The 21878-nt window shown below is 47.8% G+C and overlaps 1 protein-coding gene across 2 annotated transcripts in view; it reads left to right on the top strand.

Moving 5' to 3' along the window:
- Window positions 1-21621, top strand: part of Stard8 (StAR related lipid transfer domain containing 8) — a 46567-nt gene extending 24946 nt beyond the window's left edge. For both annotated transcript variants that reach the window (XM_048335832.1, XM_048335833.1), the window contains exons 2-14: window positions 5761-5832; window positions 9971-10052; window positions 11048-11111; window positions 12307-13685; window positions 14903-15076; window positions 16110-16269; window positions 16690-16888; window positions 17548-17758; window positions 18042-18156; window positions 18402-18626; window positions 19496-19713; window positions 19815-19991; window positions 20151-21621. In XM_048335832.1, the coding sequence (XP_048191789.1) occupies window positions 5761-5832; window positions 9971-10052; window positions 11048-11111; window positions 12307-13685; window positions 14903-15076; window positions 16110-16269; window positions 16690-16888; window positions 17548-17758; window positions 18042-18156; window positions 18402-18626; window positions 19496-19713; window positions 19815-19991; window positions 20151-20268 (3194 nt within the window). In that variant the 3' untranslated portion in view covers window positions 20269-21621. The remainder of the gene's footprint in view (window positions 1-5760; window positions 5833-9970; window positions 10053-11047; window positions 11112-12306; window positions 13686-14902; window positions 15077-16109; window positions 16270-16689; window positions 16889-17547; window positions 17759-18041; window positions 18157-18401; window positions 18627-19495; window positions 19714-19814; window positions 19992-20150) is intronic.
- The last annotated feature ends 257 nt before the right edge of the window (window positions 21622-21878 follow it).

The raw sequence follows: 21878 nt of genomic DNA, 5'->3' as shown, positions 1-21878 counted from the left end.
TTCCTTCCTTCCTTCCTCTTTCTTTCTTTCTTTCCTTCCTTCCTCTCTATTTTTCTTTCTTCTCTCCCTTCTTTTTTTCTTTCCTTCCTTCCTCTCTATTTTCCTTTCTTCTCTTTCTTTCTTTCTTTCTTTCTTTCTTTCTTTCTTTCTTTCTTTCTTTCTTTCTTTCTTTCTTTCTTTCTTTCTTTCTTTCTTTCTTTCTTTCTTTCTTTCTTTCTTTCTTTCTTTCTTTCTTTCTTTCTTTCTTTCTTTCTTTCTTTCTTTCTTTCTTTCTTTCTGTCTCTGGGCATTGTCCTTTAGCTTTTTCTCTCAAGTTGGGTTCTCTACCACTTGAGCCACAGCTCCACCTTCAGCTTTTTGATAGTTAATTGGAGATAAAATTCTCACAGACATTTTTGCCCTGTCTAGCCTCAAACCTCGATCCTCAGGCCTCAGCTTCCTGAATGGTTAAAATTACAAGCATGAGTCACTAGGCAGTTACACGTTTTTCTCTTGGACTAGAATCCACCTCTGATTCCAAAAAGAATACTGTAAATGAGTGCTTGGTACTGTGTACCAAAGACTTCATTTCTCCAGTTGTTCATTTAATTCTCTTGGTAGCTACCAGAATTGGATGCTGGGCTAGGAATGTGGCTTAGTGGTAGAGTGCTTGCCTAGCATGTGTGATGAAGGACTTGTCTCTCCCCTCTAGGCCCATTATTTCTATGTATTCAAAGACAGAATGTGAAGGATTGACCCCCCACCCAGTTTTCCCAGGCTCATACAGGCACCAGATAAAACCTTAGATATATGTGAACTTGCTTTGATATGCAGGCAGGGCATTTCAATTAGGCCCAGTTATAAACAGTTCTTTGTGAGCCCAAGGAAAAGCCACCAACTTCCTAGACCTAGTGGGGCTTTCAACAACCTGCTTCCTTGCTCAAACTCCTTATAAGCCTGGTCCCAAATTTACCCTTTTGCATAACCTCCAATCCCAGCATAACCTCTCTCTAATCCTCTGGGAGACACTCGTGCTGTTCCTCAATGAACAGTCCTTCCCTGTTGATGATTGAGTCTGGCCTATTCCTTTTCCATTCTCCTCCATTTCCCAACACATGAAACCCTGGGTTCGATTCCTCAGTACCACATAAGTAGAAAAAGCTGGAAGTGGCGCTGTGGCTCAAGTGGCAAAGTGTTAGCCTTGAGCAAAAATTTGAAACTCAAGGACAGCGCCCAAGGCCCTAAGTTCAAGCCCCAGGACTGGCAAAAAAATGGATGCCATAACCCTAATTTTATAGAAGAAATGGAGGCATTGAGTTCAACTGGCCCATATTCAAAGAACTGGTGACTGACATCAGGATTTGAACTCAGGCTTGTAATTCCACTGCTCCAGAAGGAGCAGAAAAATCAATTTAAAGTGTTGAGTTGGTTCTTTTAAGTCTGAGCCCCTTGCTTGACTAGAGAGCACATAGCATAATGAAGTGGAATTGTATACTGAGCATGGAATTAAAAAGTCAGGTTTGTAGTCTCCCTCATGACACTTAACTCTGAATGACCTTGGGAAAGTCCCTTGGACCTCAGTATGCCTCATACTATAGCTTTGGAAAACACAGATTGGAGATCCCTGTCACAGACCATCTGGGAAGGAGATCTTGAGCATTGGCATTAAAAAAATAATAAATCTAGCTGGTTTTAATGTGCATCTAGGAGCTAGAATCTAATGTGCATCTAGGAGCTATGTGATTTAGATGAGCATGTCTTAAACTTAAAAAAAATGTTATTTTAAATGTGATGTCCAGAGGGGTTACAATTATGTAAGACAGGTAAAGAGTACATTTCTTTTATACAATATCACCCCTTCCCTTGCTCTCTCCCAGTTTTTCCCTCCAAGTCCCACCCACAAGTTGTATAGTTCATTTTCAACATAACATCCAGTGAGTACCACTGCTGCATTTGTTTACTCTTTGTCTCTTTATTTCTGTACCCCCCCATACTCCCAAAGACAGATAAATGAACAAAAAGAACAAAAAGGAAAAAAAAACAGAAACAGCAAAAAAGAAAAAAAGTCCTGTTAAGTGTACATTGAATCAGTAGGTATAGGGTGTAAAAGGTCCCGGATTTTGCAGTGTGTGTGTGTGTGTGTGTGTGTGTGTGTGTGTGTGTGTGTGTGTGTGTGTGTCTATGTGTCTGTGTCTATGTGTCTGTGTGTGTCTGTGTCCTGGGGCTTGAACTCAAGTGCTGGCCGCTGTCCCTGAGCTTTTTTTACTCAAACATAACTTTATCACTTGAGCCATAGCTCCACTTAGGGCTATTTTTTCTGGTTAACTGGAAATAAGAGTCTCATAGACTTTCCTCTGTGGACTATCTTTGAACTGTGATCCTCAGATCTCAGCCTCTGAGGAGCTAGGATTACAAGCATGAGCATGGTACCTGGCTGGATTCTTCATTTGTAACAAGTGCCCAGGTGATACTGACACTGCTAGTCTGACAGCATACTTTGAGTAACAAGGTACTAGAGGGCTCTAGATAATGAATGAACAAACTCAGCTGTTCTCCTTCCAGCTAATACCAGTCAGAGCCACTACCTAGCAGTAGTAGAGCAAGCAAGTAGGTTGTCACTTTCCTTTGGTTCTGTGGCTTGAGGCTATGGTGCAGATGTGGGAGCTTTAGGATTTAATTATTGGGATCTCCTTTGTCATGCTGAGGAAGGGAGGAAGGCTGGGAATGCTTCCCTGCCTCGATTCAGACTCCAGGAACTGAAGACTACACTGAGATTTCCCTGTGCTTCTAAACTTGTGACCCTTTTGGAGTCTCCATTTGCTTCTGAACCCACCTCTGGAAATTCTGATCTGGTTCATCATTCAGCAGCTTCCTTTTATCTGAATGACAAGAAAGCATAGCCAGCTGTTAGGAGGAGCACTGAGATCCAGGATGTGTCTTCTGGTGCTGTGGCAGCAATACAGTACAGGGAAGTGCTTGTGGCAGCCAACTCAGCTGTCCTAGTGGCAACACCACATGTTTCAAATCCTCTGCTAGAGTGCCCTACAGTCCCTTCCCCTTCCTATTGGTTTCAAGTTTCCCAAATGGCCTGGAGAAGGGGATTGATCCTTTTCCAGGCCTGCATTGCCCCCTGCCAGACAAGCTGAGGTACTGCTAACATGGCTCTGCCAGAGGTCCTGCTGTTAGGGGAAACATGAATCCTCCCTTGCCATAGGCCCACGGAGAAAGGAGGGCAGGAGGGAGAGAGGCATATACAGACACCGACATATATATATATATATATATGTATATATATATGTATATATATATGTATATATATATATATATGCATGATCCCACACCACCCCCATAGGTCATGGTCATGATCAAACTCATCCTGACGCTTACATTCATGGAAATGTACTGATGTTCATCTCTTTTTTTTTTGTTTTGTTTTTGTTGCCAGTCCTAGGGCTTGAACTCAGGGCCTGAGCACTGTCCCTGGCTTTTTTTTTTTTTTTTTTTGCCAGTCCTGGGCCTTGGACTCAGGGCCTGAGCTTCTTCCCGCTCAAGGCTAGCACTCTGCCACAGCGCCGCTTCTGGCCGTTTTCTGTATATGTGGTGCTGGGGAATCGAACCTAGGGCCTCGTGTATCCGAGGCAGGCACTCTTGCCGCTAGGCTATATCCCCAGCCCCATGTCCCTGGCTTCTTTTTGCTCAAGGCTAGCACTCGGCAACTTGAGCCACAGCGCCACTTCTGGCTTTTTCTACATATGTGATGCTGAGGAATGGAACCCAGGGCTTCATGTGTATGAGACGAGGACTTTACCACTAGGCCATATTCCCAGCCCCTGATGTTCATCTCTGTACTACCCATGTTTGTCTCCAAACCCTGTCAGAGCTCCAGGCATTGCCAGAACCTTTTCTTTTCCTCCCTCTAGTCTTCATCCATGTGTGACTCTGGAGGAGCTGATTACTATTTTTGACTGCCCCTTCCCTCTGTTGTCTACTTGCTCAGCATATTTAGATCCAGTGTGTGTGTATGTGTGTGTGTGTGTGCGCGCGCGCGTGCGCACACCTGTACTTGTGCTTGAGCTCAGGGCCTCATGCTCTCACTTGGCTTTTTTCCCTCAACAAAGGCACTCTGCCACTTGAGCCACAGCTCACCTCTCACTTTCTGCTGCTTAATTGGAGATAAGAGTCTCATGGATTTGTCTGTATGAGCTGGCTTTGAACCTTGATCCTCCTATCTCAGCCTTGTGAGTAACTAAGATTATAGGCCTGAACCACCAGTACCCCCTCTGGGGATACTGGTACTGGCTACCAGGATCTCCTAGATTTCCTTGTGTGCAAGCACTGAAAAGAGAGAACTATTCTCATTTTGCTCCCATACACCAGTCTCCTTGGAGTTCTGGTTAGTAGGGCTGCATCTAATTAAGGAAATGGAGAGAGTGTTGTGAGCAGGACTCCATGGCCAGAGAAGCTTTGCTGAAGTCAGCAGCATTCCCCTGCCAGCCTGGCAAAGCCAGGATCTGTGGGTTCAGCCCCAGAAGTCCTTAGCACCACCCACATAGGAGCAATAGCTTCCTGGGCAGCTTCACTGCTGGGATTCAGCCCACTATGTTGGTCAGGAGGGCCTCTCTAGCTTCAGTCTGGCTGCACATTTCCACTGTGGCTGGCCATAGCCACAGTTCTGTGTCAGGCACTCTCATAGCAGACTAAGGAGGCTGACCCAGCTCTTATCCTGCAAGACTCCCATAGGCCAGTGACTGTGTTGGTACAGTGTTCAGCATTGGATTGTACCACAAGTAGAATGAGCAACTGAGGAGAGCTGAGGTTGTCCTGGGAAGCCCCTGTGGAAGGAGGACTGGAATTTGAGTGGTTGGGAAGAATAGCACTTGGGAAACTGCTGTCATATGAACAGGGAGTTCTTTCACTCTTTTGTTTCCTTCTCTTTCAATAGGGTCTCACTGTGGGCTGGCCTTGAATTCCCAATCCTCTTACTTCAGTCCCCTGAGTGTTGGGATTACAGGTGTGTACCACCACACCTAGCTTGAGTCAATTTCTTTCTGAGCCTGTTTGTATAGCTGTTACAATGGAGAAAGGGAATAATTCTTTGTAGGCCATTGTGTGCATGTTAAATAAGATTAGGCTGGAGGCTATAAAGTATGATCATGAGAAAAAGAATAATGGATACTGATGAACATTTCATGTCTCCTGATATTCTGCCCAGAGCTAGGGAAGAGGTGACTCCCTGAGTAAGGCTGGGAGTAGAGGCCGCAGTTGTATCTTCTTCTTTATTTGCCAGTCCTGGGGCTTGAACTCAGGGCCCAGGCACAGTCCCTGAGCTGCTTTTTGCTCACTGCTACTACCACTTTGAGCCACAATGCCACTTCTAGCTTTTTGTTTATGTGGTACTGAGGAATCGAACTCAGTGCTTCATGCATGCTAGACAAGCACTCCACCACTAAGCCACATCCCAGCCCAGTTGTGTCTTCTTATGGCAGTGATCCTCCTTGATCCTAGATGATTCTGGAAGTTGTTGCTGGTGTTAGGTTCTATCCTGGGGCAAGGAGCAGGAGGAATGGTTTGGGATAGGGAATGAGGCTCAAGAAAAAACTGTGGTCAGGACAAAGAGTAAGGTTCCGGGAGTAGAATGGGTCCTAGCTGGCCTAAATGTGCCAGATCCTGTCTTGCCATCTCTGGATCACCAGAACTAGGCATGCTGCCTTCTGGAGGTGAGGAAGTATCCATCCACCCAGTGCTCTACTAACCCTGTTTTTCTCTCTCATTCTGTTTTAGAAGCAGAGGCCAAGAAAGCATGTGACTGGCTTCGAGCAATAGGATTTCCTCAGTATGCTCAGCTTTTTGAAGGTACAGCCTCTCTGTTGAATACATTCTCTTATTCCAAAACTTCTTGCATCTTTTTGTCTGTAAAGTGAACAAATCACATTCCCTCTCCAGCCATGGGAGAAGCTGCTATGTGTCCTGACCATGCTCAAATTTACTCAGGGCCTTTACTCCTGAACTTAAAAATTCCTCTCTCCTACATCATCATCATGGCTGGGTTACTCTCATCAGTTTCTATAATCTTTGATGATGGCCATGCTTTAAAGGACCTTGCTAGGGGGTAGAGGCATGGCTCAGCTGATAAGAGTGCTAGCCAATGAGCGAAAGCATCAGGTACCCAGTTCAAGTCCTGGTATCTGACAAGAAGAAAGAAAGAAAGAAGAAAGAGAGAAAGAGATGAAGGAAGGAAAAGAAAGGCAGCCAGGAAGGAAGAAATAAAGGAAAGGAAAGAAAAAGAAAAAGAAAGAAAGAAAGAAAGAAAGAAAGAAAGAAAGAAGGAAGGAAAGAAAGAGAAAAGAAAAGACCTTGTTTTGCCTGGGCCATTGCTCTGTGCCACTTCTGAGCTACAATGTGAAATGATACCTCTGGGATAGGGCACCTCTCTGAGCATAATGATGGTCTCATTTCTGTTTTCCTTTATGCCTCTTGTCTCTTTGTTCTTTTGTTCTTGTTAGAGTTCTTTGTATTTGCTATTTCCTATTCCTCTCTTCTTCATACAACCCCTTGGACCCTGGGCTTCACCTCTCCTTCACATGAACACGCTCTTTAGTGACTTCCATGGAGTCAAATTCCGTGTTCATCTCGGTCCTGTGTGTGTTTGTATGCGTGTGTGCATGCTTACATGCCCAGTATTGGGGCTTGAACCCCAAGCCTAGTCACTATTCATTAATTTTTCACTCAAAGCTGATGCTGTACAACTTGATCCACAGCTTCCTTTCTGGCTTTTTGGTGGTTACTTGGAGATGAGAGTTTCATGAACTTTCCTGCTCAGGCTGTTGTAAAACTGTGATTCTCAGATCTCAGCCTTCTGAGTAGCTAGGATTACAAATGTGAGCCACTGGTGTCTGGTTTCCTGTTATCATCTTATTTCACTTGACAGTTGCATTCAGTGCAAGCCCCCTCCTTCCTTGGGCTTGTGTAACCCTCCCTCTGCAGGCTGCCTCTCTGGCTGCTACTCTGTCTCCTTAGCTGACTCATCTTCCTCTGTAGGCCTTCTACTCTCTCAACATTTCTTTCCCATGAGATTCTTATCCAAGTTCATCTGTACACTGATGACTCTCAAATGTGATAGTCCAGTCTAAATTCCCAAGCTCTCAGTCATCTCTTCAATTCATTATCTGTTCAGATATCTGGCAGATGTAGGTGAGATTTAACAGGTCTAAAACAGATCCATTGGCACCACCAATTATTTTCAGAACACTACCATGTACCCACTTGCTCAAGATCTACATTCAGAAGTTGTCCTTAATACTTTTCTCCCTTTGGCCCCCATACCTAACTCTCTGTCCGTCCTTTCTCCTTTTCTTCCTCAACAATGTCATTTTGGGGAGTGGGGACAGGACTGCAGATTGAACCCAAGACCTTCCAGTTGCCAGGCATGTATTCAACTATTTGAGCCATTCCTCCAAGCACAGAGAATGTCTTGAATGCATTCAATTCTTTTTTAACATATTTTATTAGCATGGTATAGCTAGCTATACATGAGAGTTTCATTTTGACACATCCATATGTACAATGTACTTTAATCAGACTCACCTCCTTCCCTCTATCACTCTCCGTTATCACCTCTCCCCCCTCTTCCCAAACCAATCTTTTTTTTTTTTTTGGCCAGTCCTGGGCCTTGGACTCAGGGCCTGAGCACCGTCCCTGGCTTCTTTTTGCTCAAGGCTAGCACTCTGCCACCTGAGCCACAGTGCCCCTTCTGGCCGTTTCCATATATGTGGTGCTGGGGAATCGAACCTAGAGCTTCATGTGTAGGAGGCAAGCACTCTTGCCACTAGGCCATATTCCCAGCCCCCCCCCCCAACCAATCTTAACAAGCTTCATTGGTGAATGAATCCAATTCTTTTTCAGTTCTGGGGCTTGAACTCAGGGCCTGGGCACTGTCCTTGAGCTTTTTTGCTCAAGGCTTATGCTCTGCCACTTGAGCCATAGCTTCACTTTTGGCTTTTTTATGCTTAGAGATAATAGTCTCATAGACATTCCTACCTTGGCAGGCATTGAACCTAGATCTTGATGTTTCTGCCTCCTGAGTAGCTAGGATTACAAGGATGAGCAACCATGCCTCGCTGGCTCCACTTACCACTTCAATTGCCACATCTATTGTCACCCAACATGACCACTCCCTGGACTAGTGTACCAGCCTTCTCCCTGGCACTTGGATTTTTGGTTTTGTTCTTGTGTACTTTGATCTATCCACCACAGCAAGAGGGGTTTGACTATGTGGGCCCTCCGCTCCTCTAAGTGAAACAAGCACATGTGCTGAACCCTGCCTGATGAAACTGCAGATCCATCTGCTTTCCACTTATGTCTGCTTACCCTTGCTCACTGTGCTGCAGACTTCTTTCTTCCTCTTCTCTAGTCCTCCCTTCCTTGGAGCCTTGATACTAGTATTACTTCTGCTGCCAATTTTGTCTCTCTCCTCCTCTAACTCCTTCTCTTCTCAGGATCCTCTGCTCTTCTTCCTCCTCTTTCTCTCATTCTCTCTCTCACTCATTTCTAAGCTTGGCCAGCATATCAGAGTTCAGGACTCAGAAGTCACCTCTTCAGAAAGGCCTATGCTGAGTGACCACCTTTCTCTAAGCAGCCTGCCAGGATTTTGATCCTGGTTTCCTGCATGGTTTACTATTTGTTTCCTATGAGAGTATAAATTCCTTGAAGTTAGGGACCGTTTTTGTTCACTACTGTCTGTCTGGCAGGAAGTATATGACTATTAGTTGAATGAGTATATGAATGAATGGGCTTGTTTTACCAATAAGACAAAGATTTATGGGACTTTTCAGGTTCTCACTTTCTTTCTTCCTACTCTTTCTTTTCTCTCTCCCCTAAGTTCCAGGGAGAGGACCTTACTGCTCTGGACAGCAGGGGGAAGGGAGATACTGTTTGGTTACACGCTGTCCTTTCAACTCTTGTTACCTCTCTACTCCCCACTGCACCTTGGGCTGGGGTGGAAGCTCCCTTTCTAAACATCCAAGATTCAAATGACAGAAAAGAACCTAAGTTAGCAGGCAGCCAGGGTCTCAGGCCGGCTATATCTCATGGACTTGTCTTTACTGCCTGATGTTTTCAGTCCAGCTCAACCCTCTTAGCTTCTCTCTGCTTTCCCCCCAACTCCCAGACTGTAGCTTCCTAAGTCCCCCTTGTATTTGACAGCTTTCCACCACTGAGGCAAAATACCTGAGATCAACATCTTGGCTTTGGGTCTGTAGTGAGGCAGAGCTTCATGACGGAAGTACAGGGTAGCGGGAAGTTAGTTACATCCTGGTTTCTACAAGGGCATGCGTGCAGTACCCCAACTTTCTTTCACTGGACACACCTAACAGTACTCTCAGCTATGTGCCAAACCTTTGTAGAGGAGTCACTTGAAGTCCAAACTCTTAACATTCCTCCTTTACTCCTGGATTTTTTCCCTTCTACTATAGCTCCCCTACAAACATCAGCTCAGCCCAGTTTGAGGCTGAGTTTCTTCTTCTTTTTCCTACCAGTACAGGGACTTGAACTTGTGGCTTGGGCACTGTCCCTTAACCTTTTGCTTAAGGCTGGCACTCTTCCACATGAACCACATCTCATTTCTGGCTTAAAAAAATATTATTTACTTTATTGTTATTATAAAGGTGATGTACAGAAGGATTACATTACAAGAGTCAGGTAATGAGTACATTTCCTTTCATACAATATCTTCCCTTCCCTCACTCTCTAGTCTGTCTCTCCTATCTCCACTGACTTGTATAGTTCACTTTCATCAGTGTCATTCCAGCTTTTTACAAGTTAATTGGAGATAAGAGTCTCACAGTCTTTCCTGCCTGGGCTGGCTTCAAATCATGTTCCTCAGATAGCCTCCTTAGTAGCTAAGATTACAAGAATAAGCCATTGGTGCTCAGTTTGGGGCTGAGTTTCTGATTTCCTGCCAGAAAATTTACCTTTACTTTTCTCTGCTACACAGAAGGTACATTTCCTTTGGATATCAGCTCTGTAAAGAAGGACCACAGTTTTCTGGAGGAGGACTCTCTGGAGGCCCTGTGCAGGTAAGGGTTAGGGAGTAGCCAAGAGCCCAGTTTGGGACTCTCTTGCATAACCAAACAACTCCTCTTACAAACTGACAGAGGAGAGGAACACTGTTAATAAGGCTCATCTTCTTCAGTCTGTTTCATTTGTCTGTTTTCAGTGTCTGTGATACCCTCACTTACTCCAGCACTCTAGCTAGAAAGCCCACATCTGGTCTCTATATGAAAAGAACAGTTCCAAACATGCCCTGCATGCAGTTTTTCTTCACACATACCAGTTCTTCTCTTCTCTGAGGCCAATCATGCTTTCTCGTTGGATCTAAAGTAACCTCTTAGCTTCACACCAGTGTCTCATAGCTGTAATCCTAGCTATTTAGAAAGCTGAGATCTGAGGATCTGGGTTCAAAGCTAGCTCATACAGGAAAAGTCTACAAGATTCTAATTTCTAATTAACCACCACCACAAAATAACCAAAAAACTGGAAATGGAGTTGTAGTTCAAGTGGTAGAATGCCAGCTTAGCTTTCGAGAAAGCTTAGGGATAGTGTGCAGGACTTGAGTTGAAATCATAGTCCTTGATCCTATTCTCTTGTACTGGTTTATTTACTGACCCTATCTTCTCTACCTTGTCACAGACTCCTGTAGAAGCTGGGATATGATAGGAGTCTCTGTTCCTGTCACCCTCTAATGCTCCCTTCTGTCCTCCAGGAAGCTCGTGCTGATTGTGGCCCATCTGTTTATGGAAGTTCTCCTTATCCCCCTCTCCATGGGTCTGCTGTGCTTCTGCCTACTTTGAATGTATCCCATTTCTGTTTTGATTATTTCCATGTCTATAACCTCGTGAAAGGCAGAAGACATACTCTGGTGCTTTAGCCTTCACAGACAGTAGGACTTGGGAGAAGCTTCAATGACTTGGCTATGTAAAGTGCTGGATAGCATCTTGAAGAATGTCTGGGTAGTCTATGCCAGGATTTTAGGGGCTGGGATACATGGGTGAATGATTTCTTTTTGTTGCAGGAGGCTGATGACCTTGAATAATTGTGCCTCGATGAAGCTGGAGGTTCATTTTCAATGCAAGCAGGTGAATCTTGGCAAATGGTAGGGTGTAAGGTCTTAGGGAAAATGGGGCTAGGGACATGGCCTACCAAGTGCCTAAAACACTTGGGATCAATCTCTAGTGCTCTACGAGTCTTGAGTGTGAAGAGTGGTCCCTCACTCTAGCCTAGAGTTAGGGATGTAGAAGACCCTTATATAACAGACTCTTTGAGGCTTCTAGGGGGTTGGTAATCCTCATTGACATGAGAGAGTGAGAGCAAGTAGCCTGTCCCCTGCCTCACACTGCCTATACTCACTTCACCTCCTCTCCTTTTTCTAAGTTTACCAATAATTTGACATAGTGATAGTCTTCCTCGAGGCTACTATTTAGTTTAGAGTTGGGTAAAATTCCTTGAATATGGGGCAGAGAAAGAAAAATGTGGTAGGAAGATTGTAGCCTTTATGACCTCAGAAAGGATCTAAATAGCCTCGTTCTTGGTAAGTATGTCTTCCCCTACTCTCCTTACTTTCACTCACCCAGGGCCTTGTTTTTCCCATCCTACAATGAACTGGGAGCTGGATGAGTAGTGTCCAAAGGCCTTTTTGAGACTGCCATTCCTGGGAGAAGCTATGAGGACTCTTGATTTGTACATAGTCTTGAAAGCAAACCTCATGACCCCATTGTTTCCTGGAGACAAGTTATATTGCCTTTCTCTAGGGGCTTTCCCCACAAGAGGCTTGCAGTCAGGTGGGACAGCTGTGTTGCCAGAGTGCTGGCCTTTCAATTAGGAGACACAGGATTATTCCAACTCTGCCACTGATGGCTGAGGGACAAGCCTGTTCTCTTATCTGGGCCCCAGTTTCCTTACCTTGCCAAGTAGGTGAAAAATAAAAAAAAAATTAGATTCCTCTCTAGTTATTCTGCCCAGTAATTCTAAGACAATAGCCTAAACACTGTCACTAACTGCAAGTCATTGTATAGCCTTGGGCAAGTAGCTTCTCATTTGTAAGTATCACTTTTCCTATGTGGAGAATAAGTAAGAAGATTAATTAGATGACTGTTACCATAAATACTTCTGAGCTTAATCTGACACCCTTGGCTTCCTCTAGCCCTCCCAAAGATAACCATCACTCCTAAGCCAAAAAAGCTAGGCCTTTCAATTTGATGGCAGAGTGGGGGTACTAGCTAGCCAGGACTGCAGATGGGGCTTCTCTGAACCAACTCTGTGGTACCTCCCCAGAATGAAGATTCTGAAGATGAAGAGCACTGTAACATCAGCAGCCACTGGGCCTTCCAGAGAGAAAGTCAGCATAGATCTCCCATGGGCTCCTGTTCCCTGCTGGCTCCACTAAGCCCCAGCCTGTTGGGGACCTCAAGCTGTGAGAGTGTCCTCACTGAGCTTAGTGCCACCTCCATGCCAGCCATCACTGTGAGCCTTTCCTCTGAGCCAGAAGACTTGCCCTTGCTAGGCCATATCTCTAGCCCGAGTGACCAGACCCTCCTCAGTCCCATTCAGGGCCAGGAAGGTCCCCAGGACAAGGCCAAAAAGCACCATTCCCGTAGCTTCCTCAAGCACCTTGAGTCTCTGAGACGGAAGGAAAAGGGTGACAGTCAGCAAACTGATCCTGAGCCCAGGCCAGGCACCCCAGAGAAGACCACCAAAGGTTCATCTTTCCGCAACTGCCGTGGTTTACTCTCAGCTGGATTTTCAAGGGCTAAGACCCTGGCAACCACCCCAGCTAGGGGCAGAGATGGTGAGACTCGGAGGGGTTGGGAGGCTTGGCCTGTGGCAATGTTCCGGCATCCTCAGCAGGTTCATCGGGGTAACTACTTGGTGCATGTGCCTGGGGACCATAAACCAGGCACATTTCCTCGCTCTCTGTCTATTGAGAGCCTGTGTCCCCAGGATGGACATCGCCTGGCAGACTGGCAGCCAGGTAGGCGCTGGGGCTATGAAGGGCGACGGGGCTCCTGCGGCTCCACAGGCAGCCATGCAAGCACCTATGACAACTTGCCAGAGCTGTACCCAACTGAGCCTATGCTGGCTGGGGCTGAAGCTGAAGAAGAGGATGAGGATGGGGAGAGTTATGCTCACCTAGACGACATCCTCCAGCATGTGTGGGGACTGCAGCAACGGGTAGAGCTCTGGTCTCAGGCCATGTACCCAGACCTGGGACCTGTAGATAAGGAAGAGGAAGAGGAGGAGGAAGAGGAGGCTACTTCCTCAGTAAAAATAGTCACAGCTGAGATGGAAGGTCAAACTGAGGCTGTGCCCCAGGCAGAACCTCCCACCCAGGTCCAGGCTGAAGTCCAGCCAGTAGTCCTGGTTCAGGCCCCAGGTGAAGTTGAACCATTAGCACAGGCACAGGCTGAGGTCCCAGTCCAGGCCCAGGACAGCAAGCAAGATGCCAGCTCAGCAGAGGAACCCACCTCTGCCTCCAGCCTGTCTGTGGAAGGACACTCCATTTCTGATACTGTTGCCTCCTCCAGTGAACTGGACAGTAGTGGGAACTCCATGAATGAAGTCGAGGGTGCAGGGGCCTCAGTGGGACTCCAGGCACCAGTGACTCGTGAACGCCGGGATTCAGGTGTTGGAGCCTCACTTACCAGACCATGCAGGTGAGAGTTTGGGGAGCAGTGGGGAGAGGGCTCCTGCTCATTTACTCTCTCCCTCCTCCCTACTCCCATTTCTTCTTTACCAGGCCTAGAGGCAGGTTTGGGGGAACTGAGTGCCTACTTCAGCCAACTAATCACAGGAGAGAAGTAGAGAGTCCAAGGCTTAGGTCTTAAGATTGCTAAGCTGGGTGCTAGTAGCTCATGCCTGTAATTGTAAGTACTTAGGAGGCTGAGATCTGAGGATCACAGTTTAAAGCCAGTCCAGGCAGGAAAGACTGTAAGACTCTTATTTCCAATTAACTAGCAAAAATCTGGAAATGGAGCTATGATTCAAGCAGTAGAAAGTCAGCCTTAAATGAAAGAGCTAAGGGACTATGCCTAGGCTCTGAATTCAAGTCTCATTACTGGCACTAATTGTTAGGTCCAGTAGCACTGAGCGTACTTTGTGTGGCCTTGAGAAACTAGACACTTCTCTTTGGACCTTTTGCTTGCATTGAGGTTGGATAGAGAGGGTCTTTGTTCCTCAGCTTTGCTCTTTTGCAGTAATCTTAAAGTGGATAGATGACTGGCATTGCCTTTTTGGTACTAAATGGACTGGAGCTCAACACTACCCTCCCTGAGGACTTCTTGGCCCCTGGGAACTGAGACTAAGCATTTTTGACCCTTGGATCCCTGCAGCAGTGTTGCCACCTCCCTTCTTTCCTTTTCTTAATGCCTATCCTGGGGCTTGAACTCAGGGCCTGGGCACTGTCCCTGACCATTTCATCTCAAGTCTAGCACTCTACTACTTGAGCCACAGTCCTGGTTCTGGCTTTTTGGTGGTTAATTAGAGATACAAGCCTCATGGACTTGGCTACCCAGGCTGGGTTCAAACAAGAATCCTCAGATCTCAGTCTCCTGAGTAGCTATCATTAAAAGCATAAACCACCAGTGCCTAAGCTGTTTCTTTTCTTTTTCTAGTGTTGGTACTTAGCCTTTTCACTCAAGGCTGGTGGTATACCACTTGAGCCATACCTCCACTTGTAGCATTTTTGCTACAAGTTAATTGAGATTTTAGTCTTACTGACTTTCCTGTCTAGGCTGGCCTTGTGAGTAGCTGGGATTACAGGCATAAGCCACTGGCACATATTTACTTTCTTTTGGGGAGATAAAAGAGACCGGCAGGACATAGCCTTTTTCCATAGTTAAACCAAACCTATTTTTCTGGCCTTCCCCACCAGGAAGCTCCGTTGGCACAGCTTCCAGAACTCCCACCGGCCCAGCCTCAACTCAGAGTCACTGGAGATCAACCGGCAGTTTGCAGGCCAGATCAACCTTCTGCACAAGGGTTCACTACTGCGGCTCACCGCTTTCATGGAAAAGTACACTGTGCCCCACAAACAGAGTTGGAGCTGGTGAGTGGCTCTGTGCTGTGGTGGGCAGGAGGGAGCTGCCAACTCAAGTCTAAGGTCCTTGTAAACATAGCCCAGAGGTGGGATGAGGCAGGCTGAGCCCACAAGCTAATGAAGTGATTGCTATGCCAGGAGGCTGCAGGGACCATATGAAGATGGGGGGGGGGGTGTCCTAGGTCTTCTAGCTGGCCTTCTCCATTCCTGCCTCCATGCTGCTCTGAATGGAAACCTTCTTTTTTTTTTTTTTAAACCAGTCCTGGGGCTTGGACTCAGGGCCTGAGCACTGTCCCTGGCTTCTTTTTGCTCAAGGCTATAGCACTCTGCCACTTGAGCCACAGCGCCACTTCTGGCCATTTTCTGTATATGTGGTGCTGGGGAATTGAACCCAGGGCCTCATGTATATGAGGCAAGCACTCTTGCCACTAGGCCATATCACCAGCCCTTGAATGGAAACCTTCTGAAGTGCAGCTTTGGTTGTCCTGCTGTGGTTAAATAGCTGTACGCTTTCCCATTGTCTGGATTCCTTCCTGTCATGATTTTCTTATTCTGAGCCAGCTTCTTTAGCGTGCCACTCTCAAAGAACGCCATCTCTTAAAGTTAATAAGACTAGTTGCCCTTCCTCAGATGCAGCAGGCCTTCTTTCCTACCTCATTGCTGTTGTGTTCATGCTGTGCTCTATGCCTGGAATGCCTTTGCCCCCTTTCTCCTCTGGGACATTGCCCTCCTGTCCTTTCAAGAGCATGCAGAGCCCCCATTTGCTCTGTGAAGCCTTCCCTGACCTGCCAATCACACTTCTCCCTCCTGGCTCTTCCCAGAAGTTCTTGGCCTATCCTGTTGATGCAGTTATATCCTTGAGTTGACCAAGAGCTCCCTGTGTCTCCCGCTGGCTCCCTCAGGTTGGGCTCAAAGCAGGTGCTTACTGGATGTTGACTCTGCAGATATGGATTGTTCCTTAATCCCCTCACCACTTTTCACTGTCCTGATTGTCTCCAAATGCTTCTCCCTCTCCGTGATTGTTTATTACCTCTAAAAACAGGTCAATGCCCAAGTTCATGAAAAGGAACAAAACCCCAGACTACCGAGGACAGCATGTATTTGGGGTGCCATTTCTTATCCATGTGCAGCGCACAGGCCAGCCACTGCCACAGAGCATTCAGCAAGCCATGCGTTACCTGCGCAGTCAGTGCCTGGACCAGGTGAGCTCTCCCCAGGATATCTGCAGAGAAAGTACTCTGGGGAAAGTGGGGAGTTAAGGAGGCCCAAGGCTAGTGAGGGAATGGCTCTGTCTTCCCCTTGGGTTTAGCTGTCCAACAGAGACATTTCCTAGATGTGAAAGGCCCAGCTAGAATGGAGCCAAAGCTCCCCCACCCCTTTATGGCAGGAACCTTCTGCCCATCTAAATGGCAGCTTCTTTGTGGCTGAGGTTCTCAAGTCCCCAGTGGCCTAGGACTCTACCCTAGCCTAAGTTCACCTTTTTCTCCTTATTTTCATGACAGCACCTTACTTTTTGGTCTGCCATTTATCTCCTACCCAGCCCTGCAGGAAGCCTGCCAGGGTTCACAGTGTTTAGGATAGTCAATGTTCCTGATACCTAATCCCTCTTCTGAATGAGCTAGGTGGGAATCTTCCGGAAGTCTGGGGTCAAGTCCAGGATTCAGAGCCTGCGCCAAATGAACGAGACCTCTCCTGACAATGTCTGCTATGATGGCCAGTCGGCCTACGATGTTGCTGACCTGCTAAAGCAGTATTTTCGGGACCTCCCTGAGCCCATCTTCACCAGCAAGCTCACTACTACTTTCCTGCAGATCTACCAGCGTGAGTCACCTGCACCTCTCTCCATTGACCTGCCCCATTCTCAGCCTATCAGATTCTGGGGACTTGAGGAAGAGAAAGCTGGTGGCCAGCCCCTTGAATTCATGAGACTATATACTCTGTGCAGGGCTGGGGATATGGCCCAGTGGTAAGAGAGCTCGTCTCGTATACAGGAAGCCCTAGGTTCTATTCCCCAGCACCACATATATAGAAAACGGCCAGAGGTGGCGCCGCGTCTCAAGTGGTAGAGCGCTAGCCTTGAGCAAAAAGAAGTCAGGGACAATGCTCAGGCCCTGAGTTTAAGGCCCAGGACTGGCAAAAAAAAAAAAAAAAAGAAATGTGGGGCTGGGGATATGGCCTAGTGGCAAGAGCGCTTGCCTCATATATACTCTGTGCATTGGAAAGATACTACCCCAACCCATTTTGTTGAAGGGTAGATTGAAGCCCCAAGGAAAGGTAGGGAATGATTTACATAAGGCTGTACTGCACATTAGGAGCAGAGCTAGATTTAGCATGCAGACATCTCCTAGAGCCTACCTGTGTCTTCCCTCTTGGCGGCTCCTCTGAGGACTTCCGGGACTTGTGCATTTTTAGAAGCCAGGGGCTCACTGCCTTGTCTCTGGGAAAGTAAGGAAATCTCTGTGGTCTTTTCTTCCCTGCAGTTCTCCCCAAGGAGCAATGGTTGGCAGCAGCACAAGCTGCCACCTTGCTACTCCCCGATGAGAACCGGGAAGTGCTACAGACCCTACTCTACTTCCTAAGTGACATTGCCTCTGCTGATGAAAACCAGATGACAGCTGGCAACCTGGCAGTGTGCCTGGCACCTTCCATCTTCCACCTCAACATCTCCAAGAAGGATAGCCCCTCACCCAGGTAAAAAAGGCCGAGCATGTCAGAGCCAGGCTAGAAGGCTTCAGCCACACTAAATTTTAGCCTTTAGAGGCTACCACTGCTGTTTCTGTCCTTATCTGACTCCTCAGGGACTCAGGGGCCTGGCACTGCTTGACCACCGTGGAGCAAAGCCTTTTTCCAGAGGGACACAGGTGGTTTGAGGAGCAGCATTGGTCAACTGGCTTCCTGGGAGCTGGCAGATGGTCCAGCAGCCATCTTGTCTTGTGCCCCAATACCATCCTGTACTTTTACCCTCTCCCTCCAGGATCAAGAGCAAACGTAGTCTGGTTGGCCGGCCAGGTCCTAGAGACCTGAGTGACAACATGGCCGCCACGCAGGGCCTATCACACATGATCAGTGATTGCAAGAAACTTTTTCAGGTGAGTCAGCTGAGGCTATAGTTCCTACTTATCACCCATCAGAACTGTGAGGGCTGACTGTTGCACCCCAAGTTAAGAAACTTGACATGTCCTGCTCAAGTTTCTGTTTCCAGATCTGCCTCCATGAGTTTCTTACCCACTCATTGCAGTGGCCTCTCTGCTACCCTTCACACAGACTAGCCAGACCCTGAAGGCCTCTCTGCTCCCCATATCTCCCTTCTCGCTATGTGTGTATTTGTCTTCAGGTGCCCCAGGACATGGTGGTGCAACTGTGTGGCTCATACAGCGCTGCTGAGCTCAGCCCTCCAGGTCCAGCCCTGACTGAACTCCGGCGAGCTCGGGCAGCTGGCCTGAGCCTGAGCCTCTTCATGGAGGAGAGTGTACAGGAGCTGCTGCGGGATGCTGCTGAACGCTTCAAGGGCTGGACCAGTGTGCCAGGGCCCCAACGTACAGAGCTGGCCTGCAGGAAGGTGGGTACCATGCTCCTCAAATTTGCCCTATGGCTAGGAGAAGGCAGGATTCAGAGCTGCTAGTCAGCCTGGAGGGGTTTGGGCCTGATATTCAGAGGGTGTTATCTAGCTGAGCAAGGACCAAATGAGAACAATGATTTCTGGCACTGGCCACCTTCCAGAATCTTTTCCCTAAAGCTCCATTCCCAGTGGACATGTCTCCTTGTAACCTAGTCAGGCTGAATGCCTCATATTTCCACAGTTAAGGATTGGCCTGTCCTCAAGTTGGACATTTTGTAGGCCACCTTACCTGCCTGCCTGTCCTAGGTCCTTTCTCTATTCAGGGTTTTCCCTGTGTCAGAGCCTTCCAGGGGGGAGGGGTGTCTCTCTGTTTCCCAGATGCTCATTCTGAGTAAGATTGCAAACTTGAAGTTTCCACGTGTAAAATGGTCACAACAAAAGCTTCCTTGTAATAGAGGGGACCTTGTCCAGAGCCTGGCATTTCCAAAGGTCCCATAGTCATCATTTTTTTTGCTGTGTGGCAGGTGTCACTTCCTGCTAGATGGCAAATCTGCCTTCTCTTCCTGATTGCTTCTAGAAAATGCATGCACGGTGCCCATGTCAGCACAGGCCCCATAGACTGCTGGGAATGAGTTCCATGCCTCTTGATTCTCTGGAACAAGCCAAGGAGCAGGAATCTGGGAAGGAAGGCAGGGACACAGAGTAGGCCCTGCTTGGGTCTGCCAGTGTGAGCAGAGAGCCAGGTGCCCTATCCCATCCTCTGATGGACCAGGGGGACCCCAGGCCCCACAAGCTTAGGCCTGGGCAGGGGGTGGAATTGGAACTCTCTAGCTCTGACAGCTGTGCCCACCTTGCCCAATGGCTTCCAGGCACCCGATGGGCACCCTCTACGCATATGGAAAGCATCCACAGAGGTGTCAGCTCCTCCAGCAGTGGTGCTCCATCGGGTCCTCCGGGAGCGTGCCCTTTGGGATGAAGATCTGCTACGAGCCCAGGTGTTAGAGGCCCTGATGCCAGGGGTAGAACTGTATCACTATGTCACTGACAGCATGGCACCGCATCCCTGCCGCGACTTTGTGGTGCTGAGGTGAGGTATCCCACTTGCCACTCTGGTGTGCCTGAGGATGGGAGAGGTAGGGAGGGAACCAGCAGTAGGAACTTGGGCCATTGTGTGTTCTGTTTACACAGGATGTGGCGCTCTGACCTGCCCCGAGGGGGCTGCCTGCTTGTCTCCCAGTCCCTGGACCCTGAGCAGCCTGTGCCAGAGTCTGGAGTGCGGGCCCTCATGCTCACCTCCCAGTACCTCATGGAGCCTTGTGGCCTGGGCCGCTCCCGCCTCACACATGTCTGCCGTGCAGACCTCAGGTACCAGACTTGGATGAGGCCAGCCTTCTTGGCCCTGGTCCCTCCCCTGCCCTGTTCTTGTTTTTCTTTTCCCCTTTCCCTCATCACCTCCTTTTCCTTCCCCCAGTGAAGGCCACAGGGAAAAGCCCCCTTCTCAGCCCTGTCTTTTGCTACCCACAGGGGCCGTTCTCCTGACTGGTACAATAAAGTCTTCGGGCACCTGTGTGCCATGGAAGTGGCAAAGATCCGGGACTCCTTCCCCACACTGCAGGCAGCTGGTCCTGAAACAAAGCTGTGAGCTGCAGGCTGCCATGGCCCTGGCCTCCTAGCACCAAGGGAGCGAGTGGAACAAGGACAGAGTAGCCCCCCCCCCCCCCAGGGGCAGAGACATGGCCAGGGGGCTCCACCCACCTGTCCCTATACTTTCTAAGACTATCTGCAAATCCAGGAGAGGGGAAGGGAGGTTAGGTGTCCTGCCTCCATGTCATCTTCTTCCCAACTGCATATTACTTTTCCGAAAAAAGAAACCTGGTAGTAGTGAAAACTCTGCTGCCTGTCCCTGCCAGGAGGCTGGAGGAACTCACCTGCAGCACCAACGGCCCCCACCTGTAGGAGGAGTGGGGTAGAGAACAGGATGGTCCCAGTTGTCTGCCACAGCAAGATGTCAATATCCTGTTTTCTGGTTATGGCCTTTGGGGCCTGAGCAGGAGGCTCTGGTTCTGCCTTTGGAGGCCAACATTGGTCCTGCACTAGTTTTGCCAAAAGTGGGACTGGAGTAAATAGTACAGGAGCGAAGGATAGAGCATTCACAAACTACCATGAGTGGTTTACTTTCTGTAAATATGATGCCAGTTTCTTTTCTTTATGAGGCTGATTTAGAGAGACCCTAGGGGGCCCTGGTAGGTGTCTTGACAATTTGGGTCAGCCTGGGACATGAGGATGGGGAAACTTCCTCTCAAGTCTCAGGAGACCAATGAACAAGTTTCCTCTGGCTTAGGCCATCCACTGTCACTCTCTGTGGTTACCAATAGCCTTTATCTATTCACTGTTACACCTACAGGTAATTGAGCTGACTTGTACCACACAGGCCAAACCACAGCACGTAGTATAGGGAAACAAGTATATTCCTTTTGCCTAGGGTAGTGGGCTACTATAAAAGCCTCTTCCTGGAGCAGACACCTGGCCTCTGGGCCAGCCACAGGGAAGAGCCCACATTAATCCCCTGGGCCTTGATCCAAATTTAATCCATCATGCTCACTCACTGGCCATCTTTGTTCAGATTGTAATGCCATTGCCAGTCAATGGCTAACTTAGACATTTTTTTTCTGTTCACTGCATAAGCTGGTGGGAGGGATCTCAGCCAACACTGTAATTTTAAGCTTGTGTTCTTTGTACGTATATATTTATATATATATATATTGTACAGTCAAAATATGTATGTGTATCTGTAGTGTACATATAGACACATATATACATACACACGTATATATGCATGTGCACATATATTCTCTACTGAGTGTTTGTTAATCTCTGGATGGGAGCAGGGTCTGGAAGGCCACAAGCCAGGGCACTTTTGTGAAGAGTAAGAGTGGTAGAGGACAAGGTACAGCAGGCTCCCTCTGCAGAACAATAAAGACTTACTGGAGATATACTCTGACTGTGGCTATCTTTTTGCTCAGACAGTGGGTTAGAGCCTGGGGACAGAGGTTGTGAGCATTTACTTTGCCCTCTCCTGTGTCCCAGCTTAGTGCTATCATGACTTGGAGTGACATCATGGGAGAAATTGGGAGGGCCTCAGCTCTTATCGTGGGTGGCTGCAAGGTGATTGGAGTAGAGACAGGCAAGTCAAGACAAGAGCAGAAGTTACAAGCCCCATCCCATGATGACCTGGCTATAGTACTGGATTGA

The sequence above is a fragment of the Perognathus longimembris genome, chromosome 28, assembly GCF_023159225.1.
Source record: "Perognathus longimembris pacificus isolate PPM17 chromosome 28, ASM2315922v1, whole genome shotgun sequence".
NCBI lineage: Eukaryota > Metazoa > Chordata > Mammalia > Rodentia > Heteromyidae > Perognathus > Perognathus longimembris.
The sequence above is the reverse complement of the archived record's forward strand: the minus strand, read 5'-3'. Positions and strand labels throughout refer to the sequence as shown.